The sequence below is a fragment of the Charadrius vociferus genome, unplaced genomic scaffold (genome assembly GCF_000708025.1).
Source record: "Charadrius vociferus isolate BGI_N301 unplaced genomic scaffold, ASM70802v2 scaffold37, whole genome shotgun sequence".
NCBI lineage: Eukaryota > Metazoa > Chordata > Aves > Charadriiformes > Charadriidae > Charadrius > Charadrius vociferus.
The window spans coordinates 403,154-421,819 of NW_009649457.1; the positions used below are offsets into that span (position 1 = coordinate 403,154).

The following is an 18,666-nucleotide window of genomic DNA, read 5'->3' on the forward strand; positions in this document are numbered from 1 at the left end:
AAGATGATTAGGGGATTGGAACATCTCTCCTATGGAGAAAGGCTTAGGGACTTGGGTCTCTTTAGTCTAGAGAAAAGAAGATTGAGGGGGGATCTTATTAATACTTACAAATACTTAATGGGAGGATGCCAGGGGGATGGGAGTAGTCTTTTTTCAGTGGCGCCCAGTGATAGGACGAGGGGTAATGGGCATAAACTTGAACATAGGAAGTTCCATCTTAACATGAGAAGGAACTTCTTTACTTTGAGGGTAGTGGAGCACTGGCACAGGCTGCCCAGAGAGGTGGTGGAGTCTCCCACTCTGGAGACATTCCAAACCCGCCTGGACGCTGTCCTGTGCAACCTGTTGTAGGTGACCCTGCTCTGGCGGGGGGGTTGGACTAGATGATCTCCAGAGGTCCCTTCCAACCCTGACCATTCTGTGATTCTGTGTGATTTTTATAAGGTTAAGGAAAAAATGAGTTAACATAGCACTAATGCTTTTGCAGGGCTACAAATCTTCACACTTCAGCTAAGGCCAATTTTCATCAGGCAGGTATTGAGAAGAAACCTCACAGCTGCCTGCAGTGAGTCCTCCCTTCTCCTTCCCTCTCAGGCTGCTGCTGCCGCACCAGTCAAAAACTCCTTCTCAGGCTAGAACAGATTTAGTCTGACATGGGAATTTTTAAGGTGCAAAATCCTTAAAGGGGTGTTGGTCAAAGTTAGAAAAGCTCAGATTAAAATCATCCTCCATTTGATTTGTTTATAGTCGCCACGGTCACTCACAACAACAGAAAAAGCCTTTCCTAAGAGATGACCTGAAGCAGCCTTTTAAATGCACAGGCTAAACCTGCTTGTCCCATTCTTGTTTCCACATGGTTTGCACTCTTGACTTTTGGGATACAAAACCAAATACTATCAGCTCTGCAACCCAACACTTCACAGAAGAGGCCGTTTTATTACTCATCCAATAAGTTCCAGCCACTCCAAGGCAAAAAAAGCCTCACCTCCTCTGAAGCCTCTACCAAGACAGTGCCAACCCCGCTCGTCACAGCCCACACTCAAAGTCAGAGTCAGACTTTAAAAACAAAGCTGCCTTAGGTGACAGGCTCTGGGGTAGCATGTTATCTCCTTGTGCCCCAGCAATTACAGACAGAAAACCTTTCTTAAACGTGCTCCTGAAAACACCTTAATACCCCTACCAGAGCCCTTGTCATGGGTTTTGGCTGCTCACCCAAAAGCGTGGAAGCTTTTCTTCAGCTGAATTGTCATTCTCCCTTTTTAATCAAAACATACATGTAGAAGACAGACTCTTAGAAAATCTGTGCTACCCTCTACAACTCAGCTGATTAAAAAATTTTACAAACTCAATGCCCCCATTCCAGAAACAACTATTACACTGGCTTTTAAACCAGACCCAGCTTGAAAACCTTAGTCAACAGGCAGTGAGGAAGCATTTATAGCAGAGAAAACTCTCCCTCTGCTGCTTCCTCCTTCAAATTACATCCCTCCCTCTTAATGGCATCCAAAACATAAGGACTTGGTATTTCATGAAATTGGAAAATTACAATCAATGTCTTAATTGCACATCTAATTAAATAATCAGCATCACCAAAATGCAAAGATATCTGATCACAGACATATGCTGGAGGTGGAAAAACCTGAAATTATACTCTCAGGTAGAGCTGTAAGTGCTTTTTTTGATCCAGAAACCTGGGTAGGAAAAGTTTCAGATGCTGTGAAATGTAGACCCCAGGTAGACATAGCAGCCTTCCAACATGAACTAGTTGAGGCAAGCACAAAGGAAGTAAACTATTCAGTATTTCTGTTGTAAATACAGATAAAGAAATAACAGGGTTAAGCTGCAGCTGTGGAAAGCTAGGTTAGGCGTCTGGAAAAGCTTTTAATTAAGTATAAGTGAGCATGGATTGTCTAAGGAAGCTACAAAATCTCTATCACAGAAGATATTAACAAAGGGCATACATGCATTTTTGAGGGATGCTTTTGAGGAAGACAGATGATCTAGTTAATCTCTTCACATACTGCCCAGGTCTCACTTTTATTGCTCCTTACCTGTATCATTCCAGAACCTGTATCAGGTAGGAAACTACATGGTAACACATAAAGGCATGACAGGCATGAAGGTCCATTACTGCGTATGGATGGTCTGCATGACAATCCGGCTGTCCATAACATGAGGACTTAGTTCAAACACTGTTGAGCATGTTCTCCTACCTGAGCTTGACAGTGAGAACAGGGAAATGGTCTCTGACAAAACTGTTCATGCATTCTGCAAAAGGTAGGTCCAATACATAAGGATTTGGCTACAGAAATTCAGCACCTTGATCCTACAGGTCAGCACCCAGTATGAACTTAAAGACGATTCTTTCTCTGGTTGAAGGTAAACCCCTTTCTCAGGAACAAGAGAGGGTGTTCTCCCTGAACAGAAACTATTTAATATTGTTTCCTTCATGTTATTCAAAGCATGACAATGTGCATTATTTATTGTGTCACAGCCAGGCCCTACCATTACATGCAGTGAGCTAAGGAGTGTTCTTTGCACTCATCACCATATTACTCAAGTAATTCAAGTATTAATTGTTGTTTTAATAGCATACCTGTGAAATGAAAAGGTCTCCATTACAAGTGAAAAATGAGGGCAGGTCAAGGCTGCCTTCCGTGTTTGAACACCCATCTCAAGATAACAAAACCCTGATTTTTCAGGATGCTTAAGTTTCAAGCGCATCAAACAGTGAACTCTGTCTTCCAGCTACTTCACTTAATGCTCTGATGGCTCATTTCCAGAATCTTAAATCAAATAACCAGAAATCAATTCATGGATCACAGGGAGAAGCAATGGAAAAAGCCCTTTTCAAAAACCACCATGGCTTGTCCAGCATCGTGAAACAGAGAGGCAGAGGAATAACAACTAATAACCACGTGGAGCAGTGCCCAGCTACCTCTGCCGACAGAGTGTTTCCTCTGCCAGGACTTTCTTCCTCATTTGCTACAGATACACCAACTTTCAAAAATCAGGGAAATAATCTTTTTTTTTACTACCCTACCTTTGTCTTTATGACTGCTGGCTTAAATAATATGCTTTTCTCTGTAGGCAGGAATAATTTCGTATATTTATATTCCCTGCAGAAGGCAGCAGTTGATTAATGGACAAAAATACCCCATAAATACTTGTTATGAACCACATATAAGCCTCTGTCAGTCTCCGAGGACACTGTTAGTGTAGGCACTGAAGAAGAAAAAAGGGGCACCGCCACACAGTAGCTCTGACAAAGCTGACTCCAGCAATCACACCCATATTAATAAGCCCAAACACAGCTTTCACACCTCTAGTAAAGGCACTTGACAGGCTCTACAAATGGGCCTGAATTAACTGGGGGTAGAAACTCAGTCAGTCTGCTCCCCTGATCAGGAGAGATGAGGAGGAAATTTAACGTAAAAAAAAAAAAAAAAAAAAGAAAGTGGCTGGATTTAGAAAGCCTCTGCAAGGGAATGAAGATTTTGCTACAAACCAAGCTTTGATTAGATACCTGACCTAAGTCAAGGGACTGAGAGTCCAGTTAGCCCCTTTGGTAAGTCTGACAGGAGGGACAAGCACAGTTTGACCAAAACACACCCAAATAGTGAGCAGGGATGGTGGGGGGATCATTCCAGTAGCTGCTGCCTCTGCTCTGTGCTCTCAGGTCACGGAAGCCACTCCACCTTCATTGAAGCTGGAGAGAAGTGGAGGTAAAGACAGGATGAAAAAGGGATGCTTCTAGCAGCTGTACACAGTTGTATATTAACTAGATATTACTACTGTGAGCTAAAAATAGAATGACTTAATTAGGATGAGTAACATGTAGCTATGTCACACAAATATGAAGGAGAGCTGTACTTGCTGTAAATTAAGTTCCTTAAATTAGGCATAACAAAATTCAGAGTGAATACACCAGCCAATCTATAGATATTTGTGCAGACAAAACTGGATCCTTCAAGTACCCGTTACATGAGATATCACAAAAACACTTACAGGCATTGCAATCTGCTGCACTAACATGATACACTGAATAAAACGAAATAAATTGCAATAAAATGTAGTACTCTCAGTTTCTCAAAAATGTGTGTGCTATCTTAAAATGCAAGGTGAATATTGACTCATCAACAAAAATAAAAAACAGAAGGAAACATGGTTCAAATAAATTTATCTTTTACATAAAGCAATCTCTATTTGTTTTCCATATATTCCTGCATATAACAACCTAAATTCTTGACCAAAGTGAGGCTAAATAGATAAATAAGTTCAAGGCTAAGTCTAAATTCCCTTCTAGATGGACAGCTCTATTATCTGCTTTTTAGTACACATCACCAGTTTTGTCTTGATATTTTCTATTGCTTTTCAAGCTCTCCTAGAAAATAATTTTCCAGTGTTAGTGTTTAAAACCTTTTAATGAGTATAGGTTCAATTGCAATTTACTGTCTAAATATGCATCTGAAATCCCACGGGGAATTTTAAAAAAAAAAAATCTCATTTAAGAACAAACCTGTTTACAAACGACACCATATTTTCTGAAACTGTTACCACTTGAACATTTGTCAGAAAACAAAATTATATCTATGACAGGTTTATTACCAGGCATGAGTCACTAATAACTACCGTTCTTCAAGAAAACCCTCACATCCTAGCATCCTTAATATCTACTGCACAACCACGTAGAAAAGCCACCATCCAAGAGGGGCTGCAATATGATTTTCATAATTTTACTTCAGTGACAGCATCTACGTAGCCAACACCTCTCCCACGCACCGCTGGTTGTGCTCTGAAACCCACAGGGTCCTGCAACACAGCACAGCTTGGCAGCAAAAGCAGGCAGGTGGGCAGTGTGAACATGGGGAGGCCACGCTACGAAAAATAGTTACAGAGGCTGTGGTTCCACGGACATTTCTCACAGCCTACCGAGAGGCTTCCTGGATGATGAAGTCCTATTCTTTGCTCCCACAGGCGACTGTCATATAATAGCTTTCATAAACAGACCCATTTTTAGATTAATTAGAAACAGAAAGGGCAAAGAAACCCATTTGGAAGCTGTTCACTAACAATTAGAAAAATCGCTTTCTGACTTCTAGCCTGGGTTTGTTCATAACCAGCTTATACCCTTCTGTTCTTGCACTAACATTAACCTTTAGCTTAAATAGCTGTAAACTTGCCAATATTTACTCCCCTGCTCTATTACTACACGGCAGCAACATCCGCTCTCTTCTTCCAGTCTGCTAAGCTGAGCCATACTTGCTTGGCCTCATCTCACATATCCTCAGCACCTCCCCTCCCCAGACTGCCCCAGTGTCATCCCTTTTCCCACTTCTATAACCCATTCTCTGGTTTTTGCAATAGTCAGCATCTTCTGAATTTAGACTGAACATCAGGAAAGAATTTTTCACAGAAAGAGTGGTCGGGCATTGGAACAGGCTGCCCAGGGAGGCGGTTGAGTCACCATCCCTGGATGTGTTTAAGAGCCGTTTAGATGTGGTGTTGGGGGATATGGTGTAGGGGAGAGCTTTGTAGAGCAGGGTAGGTGGTTGGACTCGATGATCCCAAGGGTCTCTTCCAACCTAGACAATTCTATGATTCTCCGAACCATTTTCTGGTTTCCTACATGGCATATTAGAAATATTAGGGGAATACAGGCAGACGAGACCTACTGCCCACCTGGTCTGTCACAGTGTAGCACAGAGCAGCACATAATTAGCGTTTCTACTTTCCCATTTGCCAGGCGGTAATACTTTCTAGCCTCACACACCAGTGAGGGTAGACTAAATGAGCCTCTAGCTACCCAGAACAGACCTTTCTTCTCTCTTCCTCATCCAATGCATGAGTGGCTTAAACAGGATCCTCCTGTTCTTAAGAGGATACTCCCACGGGCCAGAGAGTAGCACAGCTGCTCACCTGGTACCACACCATCCAGCAAGCCTGAAGGCACCAGCTACCCTACACAGCAAGAGACTCGCTGCCTGCTGCACCCCGGTAAATTAGCACTCAAACTTTCCACAGCCCTTCCAGCATGTGGTACCTGCATGCTTGAGCAACAGATGAAAGTCTCAGGCTGAACAGATGAAACAAATCAGATTAAAATCTTTGGGATTTCACCCCAGCTTTATGCCTAAGTTATCTTTAGTTTTATAGCACACAAAGGATGAAGCTGCCAATGTGTTCAGGAAATTCTCCCTGCAGAACAGATATCCGATACCTTGATGTTCTCAAGCGCCTTTCAGCAGAGGATGCGCTTTACAAACCCAGCTCACGGACTGCCAGGAAAGGCTACAAGCCCTTCCTTACAGATTTTATCAAAAGACAAGGAGAGGAAGAACTGGTCCCACCTTCACCAAGAACAGGTTTCAAATGAAACCAAAGGGGAAACACCAAAAATCCCTTTTTGAAAGTGCCAGTGATTAAACATCACAGCAATGCAAATGAACACACAGCTTGATCCAGGCTCATCTGATCAGCCCTCCACAATGTCACAAAATTGTTCAGACTCTAAACATGAGCGGACAGTAGACAACTTGCTGGTGGCCATGATATGGCTTAAAAATCCTGTTTGGTTGCCAAGAAAGGAGTCTTAGATAAAGAAAGTTCTCGTATCGCCTGGCAAAAACTACTTCCTAATGGACAGCATTCATTTGCTGTATCACAAGACCTTCAAGTGGCTTGAATTCAATATATCATTAACATTAAAATGTGCAGAAAATAAAAATGCTATTCTGTTTTACACACTACATAGCACCAGCCAACACTGGAGTCCTGCTGTCTTCAGGCATTACATTAACCATTATTAGCAGCATTTTGACTTCCAAATGCTACTTGTACAATGGGTGGAAAAAAACCAAATCATCTTACTTATTAAATCCAGATGCACAATACTAGAAGATGCCAGTTACAACCACCCTTACACAACTCCAAAAATTAGCTCAGAAGCATGCAAGGCAACCCTGCCCTACATCTAAACAAGTTGTATAACCATGCAGCTTGGAAAACAAGAAACAAGTGAAAGAAAAACAACACTAAAAGACAAAATTGTTGTGTACCAAACCCTTTTTTCTGACCTATTGCTTTTTTCTATGAAGTTATGATGTTATTCAAAGTGTTTGCTAACATTGCACGAATAGTTAACGCTTCATTTGTGATGCTGTCAGCCAGTGCTGGTTAGCTCATCTTTTCCCCAAGGCTTCTGCTTTGTAAGCCAAAGCCCACTGCTATCTCTCTGGTGCAGCATTTCTTGTACAGATTGCTTCAGTAATACACAACACTGGGAAATATCCCCTCCTCCCACGCAGAGCCTTAAAAATAAGAGTGTGAAGTCTGGCTCTCCCAACAGCCAATGCTATTTTTAAGGGCTGCGTATGTGGCAGGTAGGAGTCCCCCCACCCACCTCTCCCATTGCACCCCTATTCCGAGCAGGAGGAACTGACTCCAAGGCTAGACGAAGTTCTCTGTTTCTACTGATGAGCACCATGCGTGAGTGCCACGCTGAGGTGGTCTGGATGCCAGAGGTTTCTGTGCCCCACTCCGCATCAGATACAAGCCTGTATCAACAGAGCACACTGCTGTAATTCTTTCTGCTGTTACACCCCCAAAACAAGGCGCAAAGAGGGCAGTTTTGCATAAGGTGGAAACGGTCGCCTCAGGTCCAGCATTTTTAGTATTCTTAGACAGTCTTTCATGTTTACTATTTAGAAAGCTTGGTCCACACTGCAAACAGACCTGGCTTCCAGTTTTCCTGAAAGCTTTGGACAACTGCTGCAGGATGTCCTGCGAGAAGACAAGCAGTTGCTCGACAAAGTATTTGGAAAAGCCATGGTACAAATGTGAATGCAAGCTGGGCAGCCCTGGACAGGGGAAAAGAGCTTACTGTAGCTCATCCTGGTTCAGAGGTACTCTGTGCACATGGATGGTTCTGCAACAGGCAAGTCACTTCTGGAGATAACAAATACAGAACTTGCTGTGATCGCTTAAGAGAAACAATACCAGAGACAAAGAGGCAGCAATTCTGGGTACATAGTCTAATTGGGAACCTAGGAGCTATACAAGACACAAGGTCATCTATGCACATTGCCAGCCCACTGCTGCCACCCACATCTTGCTCTCTGATCAGCACAGGTACACCTTCCATGGAGAAGAATGGAAGTGAGTCAGACACCTTTTCCTTCAGAAAACACCAGCTTGTCAGAATCAAAACTTGTTTTATAAGACCACAATGAATTTGAATGGGAATATTTCTCAGGTCTAAAATGTCCAAACAGGGAAAGGAACACAGGGAAGAGTCACTCCCTAGAAGAATGTTACAGCTTAGCAGTCAATGCACTTTTAGAAAATGTGGCAAACCTAGGTTAAAATCCCAATACTGCGCAGTTTAGATCAGGAACTAGAGTCCTGTTCCCCCCTTATTCTAGAAATATTCTAGCTTAAACTGTCAGCTGTTCCATGGAGAGGTCTCCCATCCATCATATCCCAGCCAATCTCAAAAAATCAAAACCAGAAAGTCTATCTGCTTACCCACCCAAAAAAATACCACACTTTGCAAAAGCAGCAGCTACTTTCTATCCACCTTCAGTCCAGAAGTCAAACGCTCACATATGAAGTGTTTCAATTAAAAAATAAATATATATATAATGGCGGACTATTCACATGCATCCCAATACTGCCATTATGACCTTACAAGTCAGAGAACAGACGCATACAGGTTCTGTTTCGGATTGCTTGAACTTAATGTGCAGCACTGGCACAAAGTAAGAGATGCACCCAATTGTGGAACATCCTGTGTATGTAAACTATATCCCAGATGCTGCACAAACATCTTCCCTTTCTTTTTAAGGAAATCTTGGATGAAAAGGAAATTACACTTGGATTCCCATTCAAAGGTTTCATAAGAATTTTGACTTATAGATGTGTAGAGTTTACAATATAAAACTATAGAAGCAAAGCTTTCGTCCTGGATACTACTATAGATCAGGAAAAGAGATAACGTCATTCTTTGCCTTCTCATGGAGGCTACCCTAAGCCTTACAAGCCCACAGGATGCTTGCAGTGAAAAAGCAAAATAGCATTATAGGAGAGTTAGCTATCCGCTCTGCAAACTCCTGCTTCAACTAAGAAAACTTGGGTTTTTTTCTAACTACCAACAGCAGGGTATGGAGGAACTCTGCTGTCACTGAAGGGGACAGATGTCCTGTGTGCTGGAGAATACAAACCATCGACACCAAAACTGTTTTATAGCAGAAGTGAACAGAAGTTGAGTATCAGTATATTGACATGTTCAGAGAAGCTTGGAGAAAATTCTGAACAGGCTCCTAGCTGCTGTGGTCATTATAAAAAACATTTCTGACCAGCATGTTGCTCCACAAGAGAACATTTCTCCTAATTGTAGCATAACTACTCTAAAAAGGGCAAGTGTGTTGATTTTTCCCACTGGAGATAATGTTATCAAAAAGCTATTCTAAAATCACAACAGCAGCTAACAAGGGCACAACACTATTTTCTTACGTGTACATACAAATAATTATCTCTTTGCTGTAACATAACTGTTAACATCTATTGCAAAGCAGGTTAAAAAAAGTGGTAGGTCTCAGAGAAGCTCAGTAAGGATAAATAAACATGCATTTTATTCCAAACAGATATGAATATGCAGATATCTTATTTAAGACACTCGGAGATGAAAGAAGCTTTTCTTCCTCTGAGTACGTGTCAGCCGAACCTGCCCTCACAGAGGGGCTACCAGAAGAGACAACAGACACAGGTTGTTCAAGCACCAGGGAATGACCCGTGAAGGCTTTGGGGAGTCCTACAAGACTTAACAGTCTGCAAACTCAGATGCAAAGGGAAGTAAGATTATGGCATGGGGGAGACAGTAGAACACCTCCACTACTTCTGTATTTAAATGCTTTCTAAATAATTATTATTGTGCAATCCATAAGGGATCCGAAAGCCGCACAGGCATTTTATAGATAAGGTATCCAGAAAGCATTTGACTGCCATTGTGAGCACAGACTCCTAACAACAGCCAGTCTGCACTACAGCTAGCAGCAACCCTCAGATCGCACCTTACCTACGCAGATCTGATCTCCTCTCTGGTATAAGAACAGTGACTTCATGAGCACAAGGGTGTTCTGCAGACCTCCACCAACCCTGATCCCTGGGACATTTGATCAGCAATGGTGGTATTTTGGTGGAGGTTAAAGATAACCTTCATAAATAAAACAGGTACAAAAGAAGGAAGACATTTAACTGGAGATGTAGTTTCTCTGTATGAAGAGAAGTTTCTAGTGACTCTCTGTTAAAGTCACAATGCTTCAGTCTGCTTCTTTGCCACTGCGTGGGAGGCTTTGAAAATGCAGAGCTTACTCATCTTCACGGGACTGATAAAAAGACACCTAGGCAACAAGGCTTAAGGGAAATAAAGTGCCCAGAGTAAGCGATTGCATGGACGGCACAGTTCGTGAGAGGTGGAAAGGGACAGTTTCTAATCTTTTGGTGACTGACTCAAAGCAGGCATGTCCTTCACTAGCCATCTGGGCTTGTGTACCGTACGTGGTTTTAGTGATGAGAGGGCCTGGATTCACATGTGGGGAGTGGGGGCAGTCAGGTAACTTAGAATCAAACTAGCAACCAAAGCTAGCACCAGTTAGTGCCTTGCTGGTGTCCTCACTAACAGTGGAAGTCCAGAAAGGACTCTTCAGGGTACCCCATGGCTACTGAAAGGACCAACAGGTTGCTGTCTCAAAATAAAAATAGGGCTTCAGACTCCAAAAATTGCCAATACAATATGCTCACTGGACCAGGGGTTTTCAAAATTAATCCCTGATGGTCCTTAAATACTTGCAGGTGCTTGATCAGAAGTGCTGACTGTGAAACTATAGGGCATGGGAAAGTAACACTGAGGATATGATTTGGTACCTGTAACACTAGAGAAGAACAGTCATTTAGTCCCCCCACTGCAGGTGCTTATCAAGTTCCAGAAAAACAATGTCATGAACTACATCTGCCATCTTGGTATGTGATCTAGTTACACAGCAGTCAAAAAGAACAGACTATTGACATTTAACAGGGAAAGGTGAAGATTAAAATCAAAATAATTGGTACAAAATGGGATGTAGGAGAAGAAAAAAGAGAGGAAACACTGCTCCAGTGACTTTGGGTTTGAAATGAAAACAAGTCAATTGATGTACTTAATCTCCTGACATAAAAAAGGAGAATGATGCATAAGACATTTTCCCCTGTAAACAAATTCAATATAAGTGGATAAAATCCTAGACCCCACAACCCACTGTAATACTTAAATATACTTGAAAGAATTGGTAAGAGAGGCGATTTGATTGAATTTTTGCTCATCTCCAGTCCGCCAATTCTTCTGTGTCATACAAAACTCAGATTCAAATTTTGTAACTTTAAAAGTCACACAGCCACGTCCCTAGCACAAGGCTATTTCAGTTAAGGAGGGCTGCAAGTTGAAGATGCACTAGCTATGTGTTTGTTCTTCTTCCGGAAAAGAAGCTCCCACAGAGGGACTGCAGCAGACGAGCTATCAATTAATCCCTCTTTGTAGACAAAGTTCTAAGTGTGAAGGTGACAATTATTGAGTCATTCCTCTCAGGGCTGAAAACCCTAGTTTGATTCTGGCATAATTAAGTTTCCTCTTCACAAACACAGAAAGAGAACAAGGAAAACAGCAGAAGTGAAGAAAAAACTGTGCATGCTACCACAAAGCTTTAACATGCACAGTTACAAATTTCTGTGCCATTTTATAACCGTCAAGTCTTAATTAAAATACTACATTTGTCTGACTCATGGTGCTGTAGGATGCATGTATGTTATTCACATGAATATTAATTTCTTCCCAGGTAGGAGGCTGAATTGCTTAGGGGATCACATCACATATGGAAACTTCTTGGGTATCTCTTTTTTTTTTTTTTTTCTTCCTCTTTCTTTCTTTCACATTTCAGCCAGATCATTAACAATTAAGAGTCATAAGAACCATTTTGGTAGCCTATGTGAGAGGAATCCAGCAGTTTGGATCAGTGAGCTGGAGCTCCACACATATTAATGAAATGATAGTGTGCATGGAGGAAGAGGAACATGGAAGAGAGGTGGAGGCATCTCTTCGTACAGTAAGGACATAAGCAACTGCTCTAAACACTGGAACAAAATTTAAACACCTAGCAGTGAACACAGAATATGACCTAAAGAAGCATGGCTGCTACTCATGGGAAGACAAAGCTATCATCAGGTGGCCTTAAGAAGGCTGGAACATTTGATGCCTTAATTGCTTAAGGTCTTCCCTGACAGGGACAATTGCAGTCAGGCACTTATCAGAATTAATACTGTTTTTTAAAAAAAGGGAAAAGAAGTTTAGCAAGTTATAAAAAACAGGTTGCAGTGAAGGAAAACAAATTTGAAAGCAAACAGATAAGGTAGTTATTTCTAAGTCAGATGGTACTGATAAATCTTCTTCCTCAGGTACCAGGTCGCAACACTGACAATCACAAAGCGCTAAGAACTTGAAAAACAGGCAATGTACTTGAAGATTTGAAAAGGGCAAAGCAAGCATTTATGCTTAAAAAATAGGAAGAGAAGGACTTAGATAATTATGAAAGCGCTAACTTGACTTTTTTCCCCCCCGCTCCTGGGAATTGAAGACTGGAACAAATAATCAAATTATTTGCAAATCTTCCAGAACATAAAAAAGGAGAGAAATAATAGCGAGTTTTATCAAGAGTAGAACTGTGTCAAATGCATTTAACTTCCTTCTATGACAAGGTAAATTAGTCTTAGGGGTAGGAGAGGAACAGTAGAAGTTTTATATCCTGAGGTCTGGATGAAATTGCTAAAATAGATGCAAACACACTGGAAAAAATTATACTTGGGTAGCCAACCTCAAAGAATGTATCAAGCAGTGTCCCTCAGGCAGCTCTGGTAACACACAGCCTGGCAGCTTGGGTACTACACAACTTTTTCACACACAACTTGAAGCATTTGTAGGCATAACAGATTAGGAAGAGACAGACAGCAATGTGCTTAAGTGAAAAAAACAATTCTGTAAGAACAAGTGTGAAGCCATATTCAGCTGTAATCCAACAGAAATATAGGCTAGGGAACAACTGACAAAGCCCTTCTTCAGAAGGAACCTCCAGCTCTGGAAGGGATAAGAGGCTATCTATACATCAGTGCTAGTCTGCAATAAAAAGGCGCCCTCACAGCAGGATACCTGATATCTTGGGATATCAGGATCAGAGCCTGGAGAACAAAGTCTTCGTTGCTCTGTAGTGCACATGAGCAGGCTCTCTGCTGGTTTTTTACATTCAGCTTTGGACACTGCATTTCAAGAAAAACAAGGAAAGGAGAGAAAAAGAAAAAAGGAAAAAAACAAAAGACAGGCTGATTCAAGAGTGCCTAAAAACTGACACGAAAAGGCTAAAAGAAAAAGGGTCATTTAGTGAACATGAGAAGAGCGAGTGGGGCTTTGTCCTCTCTTCACAGCAGCCCTTTGCTATTTCAGAGAGGAAGAGAATCCATTCTGCTCACTTACTACTGGTCCTGATCATGAGAAACAGATTTATATGACACAAGAGAGATCTAGAGCAGAGGTTAGGAAAAGCCTTTGGACAGTAAAGATGGCTAAGCCGTGGAGCAGGCTGCTGGAAAGCTCCATCACTTATATTTGTTTTAAGGAAATTTTGGATCAGTAGTTGTTAGGAGAGGTGAATGCAAAGCAATTCATGACATTTTGCTATCATAACTAAACTAGTGTTTCTGTAACAGTCATCTCAAAGCATGTCTTCATTCCAATTCAGCAGAAACACAAAGATTGACGCTGAACCACCTCATGGACCTTGTACTCTCTCAGAAAAAAACAGAGATATCCAGAGAGAGGCATCACTTCATCTCGTCTCTTCCAGTATGCTTGTGCACTTGTTTTCCATAAGGCACAGAACTAAAATGTTTTGCTTGCATGCTCTACAAAACCACAACAGAAGTTCCTTTTCCTCTTAGATACTAACGGTGTTCTTAAATTTCACTTTCCATGTCACACGGACAGTTTTGACCCAAATCCCTTCTGCTCAGAAGTGAAGTAACACAGTAATTGTTAGATGGGAAAGAATTTACAATCCAGATAAGCAAAGGGAAAAACTATTTCTGCTATGGCACTTCAGACACAACCCCAGAGGCAAAAAAAATTAAATTATTATTTTCCTAAAAATCTGCAACAAAACCAGAATAAAAAGACGACTCCTGCTACTGATAGACAGATACTGTAAAATATTTTTTTATAAAAACAAAACAAGAGATCGCTAGAAGAAAGTAGTGTTTCTAAATGAAATATATTAATTCTGCATTTTGGGTAGTAGGCAATAGTTTATCATCTATAGAATATGAACACCATATGTTATCTTTCTGTGGGCATGCAGATGGATGCAAGCAAAAGACTTTTTTTTTTAAAAAAAAAACCCCAACTTTTTGGGTCTTAATTGCTGTTTTCTAAAACAAGTCTGTTTATACTGCTGAAGAAAATGTCATAACCTTTTCCTTTTGACTTCCCAAATCAAGATTATTTATTTTTAAATCTTACTTTCATGAGATGGAAATACCAAGGCTTATTATACACCCACTTTCAATTAGTATATATAAAAATATTTGATGTAAAGTTTCCCAAGGAACATTTTCACACGACAAATAATACAGATAACTCCTACTAAGCTAACGAGATATCCTCAAGTTGCCTTGAGAAAAAGTCTTCATTTTGAACAGTTTAACACAAAACATTTAGTCCCAGACATTATTATTATTACTATTTACAAATTCAGAGCTAATTTCTCTGCTTCTGCATCTTTTCTGATATTCATTGCTAGGGTCCACACAACGATGTTCAAAATATTCAATGGAAATAGATAGCTCAAAGAACATCACAACATGTTGCAGTCTTATACAATACATTTGATTAAATTTTTGTCTGCAAAACATCAAAACTATAAGAGGTGTCTTACAAGGAAAAAGAAATGAAACCTTCAGCCACAGATCTAAAACCCAGGCAGCACAGAGAAGGAGCGAAGCAATATTCCATCCTACCTCTTGAAGACGCACTCGGACTTTGTTAATGGCTCTAATCCAATGGGCTCTTGCTGGTGGAAATGGTGGTGGCTCATTGTCACCATGGTAGCTTAAACGCAAGAAACAGAAAATCACTATATGAAAAACACTTACCTGTATCATTAAAGATTCAACATTGCACAGTGCAATCGCAGCTTCAGCTCTGGAAACTGCAGTAGCCAACAGGCTCTGATCAACACTGCCCTGCACATGCTCTGGGAAGTGAGAGGCTAAAGCAGAGTTTTCCTTACACACAGGAACCATCTTGGAAACTGTTGAGCTGAAAGGTATAAGCTAGGATACGGTCCAGCCCCAGGAGTAAGCTGATCTTGGTCGGAACATCAGGAAAGCACTCCAAGACACCCGATCAAGCCAGTTCAAGTTGGTATCATAACTGCACACACAAAGATGCAGATGGAAAATGTTTCATCTCCATGCTTGTTGCAGGTACTTTCTAACCACTGCCTCTTCCTGCTCACACCTACTGCTACAAATTTACAGCCCCTCTTCAGTGGAAACACTGGCAACTGGGCTCAGCTGTGGTTTTCACCATTCATTGCACCTTTCTAACTCCACCCTTTCCTACAGCTTTTTAAGGGGGCACGTGCACCTGGCAGCAATGCTCCATCTCAGTGCCCCACAGCATATTTTACACTCCCTAACCTCATGATACATTGGGCCTTTGGTTACATTCCTTCTTTTATATGTTGCTGACGTGTAAATCACTGAAACAAACATATTTCCCTGTCTGCAAAGCACCCTGTGCTGCTGATGGTATAAAAAAAATACATAGCTGGGAGCAACATGAATCCATGCTAGCTCAGGTGCAACTCTAAGGATCAATGCTCAGAGTTGCGTACGAGGAAGGCACTGCCAGATAATGGAGAGAAAGGGAGCCAGTGATGCAGGAGTATCAAAGCTAGATGCCTAACTTAGCCTGAAAGAAACTACATGAATAACCTTCCCTGTGAACAAATATAGGCCAGCCATTCTGGGACAAGACTCCTGCTGCTCTGTAAGGAGAACAGGAAAGTGACTCAGAGTTTATAAACAGTTTAACACTTTTTCTAGTCTTGCTTTCCTTTTTTCATCTTTAGTGTAAGGGTTGCCTACACAGGAACTGCTGTGGTTAATTCTCTCATATAAGCACAGTGACACCAGCCGTACCATTTGAAGGGTCACAGACAGGCAGACATCTTTCCATGGATCTAACTGAACCAGATGAAAACAATCCCTCATACTTATGAAAGTATAACCATACCCACAATAGTAGCTGCAATGACTTGATTACCTCAAGGAAAAAAATGTCACTCCCAAAGTTAAGTAGTGAAACTTGAAATTCCTGTAAAACCTGTACAAAACTCAGCACATTACTCCCCCAAACTTAGCTGAAATACTTTTGAAGACTGTTTTCAATATTGCTGACAGCTTGGAAAGCCCAAATGCAAGGACAAGAAAAGCTGCCACAGTGAGTCAGAGCAACATGTCTATTCATATTGTAATTCTACAACCTACAACTACGTAAACACTAACTCTAACTGTGGTAGCCTACTACACAAGAAAGGAGGAACTAGTGCACCTCTAACCATGACTATATGTAGTTCTTGGTTGCTCACATGTAAGCTTGACCACACATGAGCAATGGAAGCAGCTATCTTTGGGCCAGACTACATTTATCAAACCAGAAACAGAAAATACAGCAAAGGAGCTTCAAGGCTCTAGCAGGCGTTCCTCTTTACATACACAGCGAGCACAGTTTAACCTTAGCCAATGTCTTACAAATAACTCGCCCTGCACATAAAGAAGTTCCACAGATCAGCAACATCAAGTTAATTGCTAGAGAAGTCTGCAAGAGCAATGTACATAATTTGCCTCAGGAAACAGCAAAGAGAGGAATCCTCTTTGAATTAATTGAAAAGAACTCAGTAATAGTTTCACTTACCTCACTTGGGCTTCTGCATCAACATCCTTGGGATTCTCAAGTTCCAGAGGTAACCTGGCTGCAGAATGGTCTGCACGTTTCTCCTCTGTCTCGCAGACCTTCTCCTCCTCTCCTTTGCTGCAAGGCTCCTCTTGCTCCCTGAGCCACACCTGACCATCCTTCTGGTAGCTGCTTGAACTGTGGTAGGAATGATTTGACTCTCTTTCCTGGTGATCATCTTCTTGCTCAGAGCCATGGGCACTTTCGTGGGAATGGTCCAGCTCACTTAAGTGAGAGCTCCCCTGGCTGACATTACAAGAGGAGCCATATCTACTACTGCCAGCAGGACTATGAGAAAATAAGAAACTCCATCAGAACAAAACATGGCTTGGAGAAATGCAAAGCAATCTGCACATGTAAAAAACTGAGTGGGACACTAAATATTACTGAAAAGACATGTTATGAAGTCACATTTAACTATGTTCCCTGAACTAGATCTAGACTTCTGAAACGCAAAACTTTGGTAGGCAGTAGAAATACTTCATATGCAACCTACCAGTATATAGACCATATACACCAATGGTCTTTCTTGCACCAACTGACTACTTCTTCACCTTCTATCAGCTAGAAACTGCCAGTGAAGATATTCTAATAACCAGACAGGAACAAGAATGGAAACATAGCAATTCAGAATGGAAGTGTTTCTGTCTTCTGCAGTTTCACTGCAGCTAAGTTCTTAACCATGACCATTTAAGATCACTATTGTTAAAAAGTACAGTTAACTTAAAGTTAACTTTATTTTTATATATGATACATTTATGATAAAATACACTGCGGTCAAGATTAAGGTTGTCAAGACTATCAACTTTGAACAATTGCTCTACGGTTACAAAAGGTTCTAAGAGAAGCGATATGTCTCACTCCAATAGAGCTTTTTCAAGAACTGAATTTATATCAAAAACACCAATGCCACAGGGGTATGATCTCTGTGATTCAAGACACCACTTCCAGGACTGAATTCCTACAATCTTCACACAAAACACAGTGGACAGAAATTTCTCATGCAGTCAGGAAAACTATGGCCAAGATTTAAGCAGCACTAACGTTTTTCTCACTTGCACACTTCAGAGAATTTGAACCCAGATAGGAAGTTTTCAAAGTGCAGCGTTACAACTGTATGATCAGAGGCACAAGTTTCACTTACGTCATGCAGAGATGTAAGTTTAGAGAGTCTGGTTTGATTTTTGAGGGCAATTGTAACTTAACACATGCCCAGGACTGAATACAGACACATGAAATATTGATACCTTCCTTTAGTGGCTTTCATAACTGCATGAAATAACCTTTGCACAGTAGAAAAAGCAAGCATTAGAATACCTTCACCGATATCCCTGAAAATGTTTTAACATCCTCAATAATGTGAAAAGAACTTAATTAGTTCTATAATACATCATCAGTAAGTTAAATTTCTCTCTAAAATTAAGTCTTTACCTTAAATTTTGAAAACAAAATGTTCTTTTGTTCCAATACATTCTACCTAGTGTTACCTTTTTTCTTAGCAAATAAGACATAATTATCACTAAACAAGAAAGCAAAGTGAATTGTATGCAGCAGAATTAACACACAAAGCACAT

General features: G+C 41.0%; 1 protein-coding gene across 1 annotated transcript in view; it reads right to left on the reverse strand.

Moving 5' to 3' along the window:
* The window catches only part of UNC13B (unc-13 homolog B (C. elegans)), a 190,935-nt gene that overhangs the window by 118,114 nt on the left and 54,155 nt on the right, over window positions 1–18,666 (reverse strand). Inside the window, exons 10-11 of the mRNA XM_009889740.1 lie at window positions 17,054–17,380; window positions 15,091–15,181 (exon numbers count right to left, since the gene is read on the reverse strand). Of these exons, the coding sequence (XP_009888042.1) occupies window positions 15,091–15,181; window positions 17,054–17,380 (418 nt within the window). The remainder of the gene's footprint in view (window positions 1–15,090; window positions 15,182–17,053; window positions 17,381–18,666) is intronic.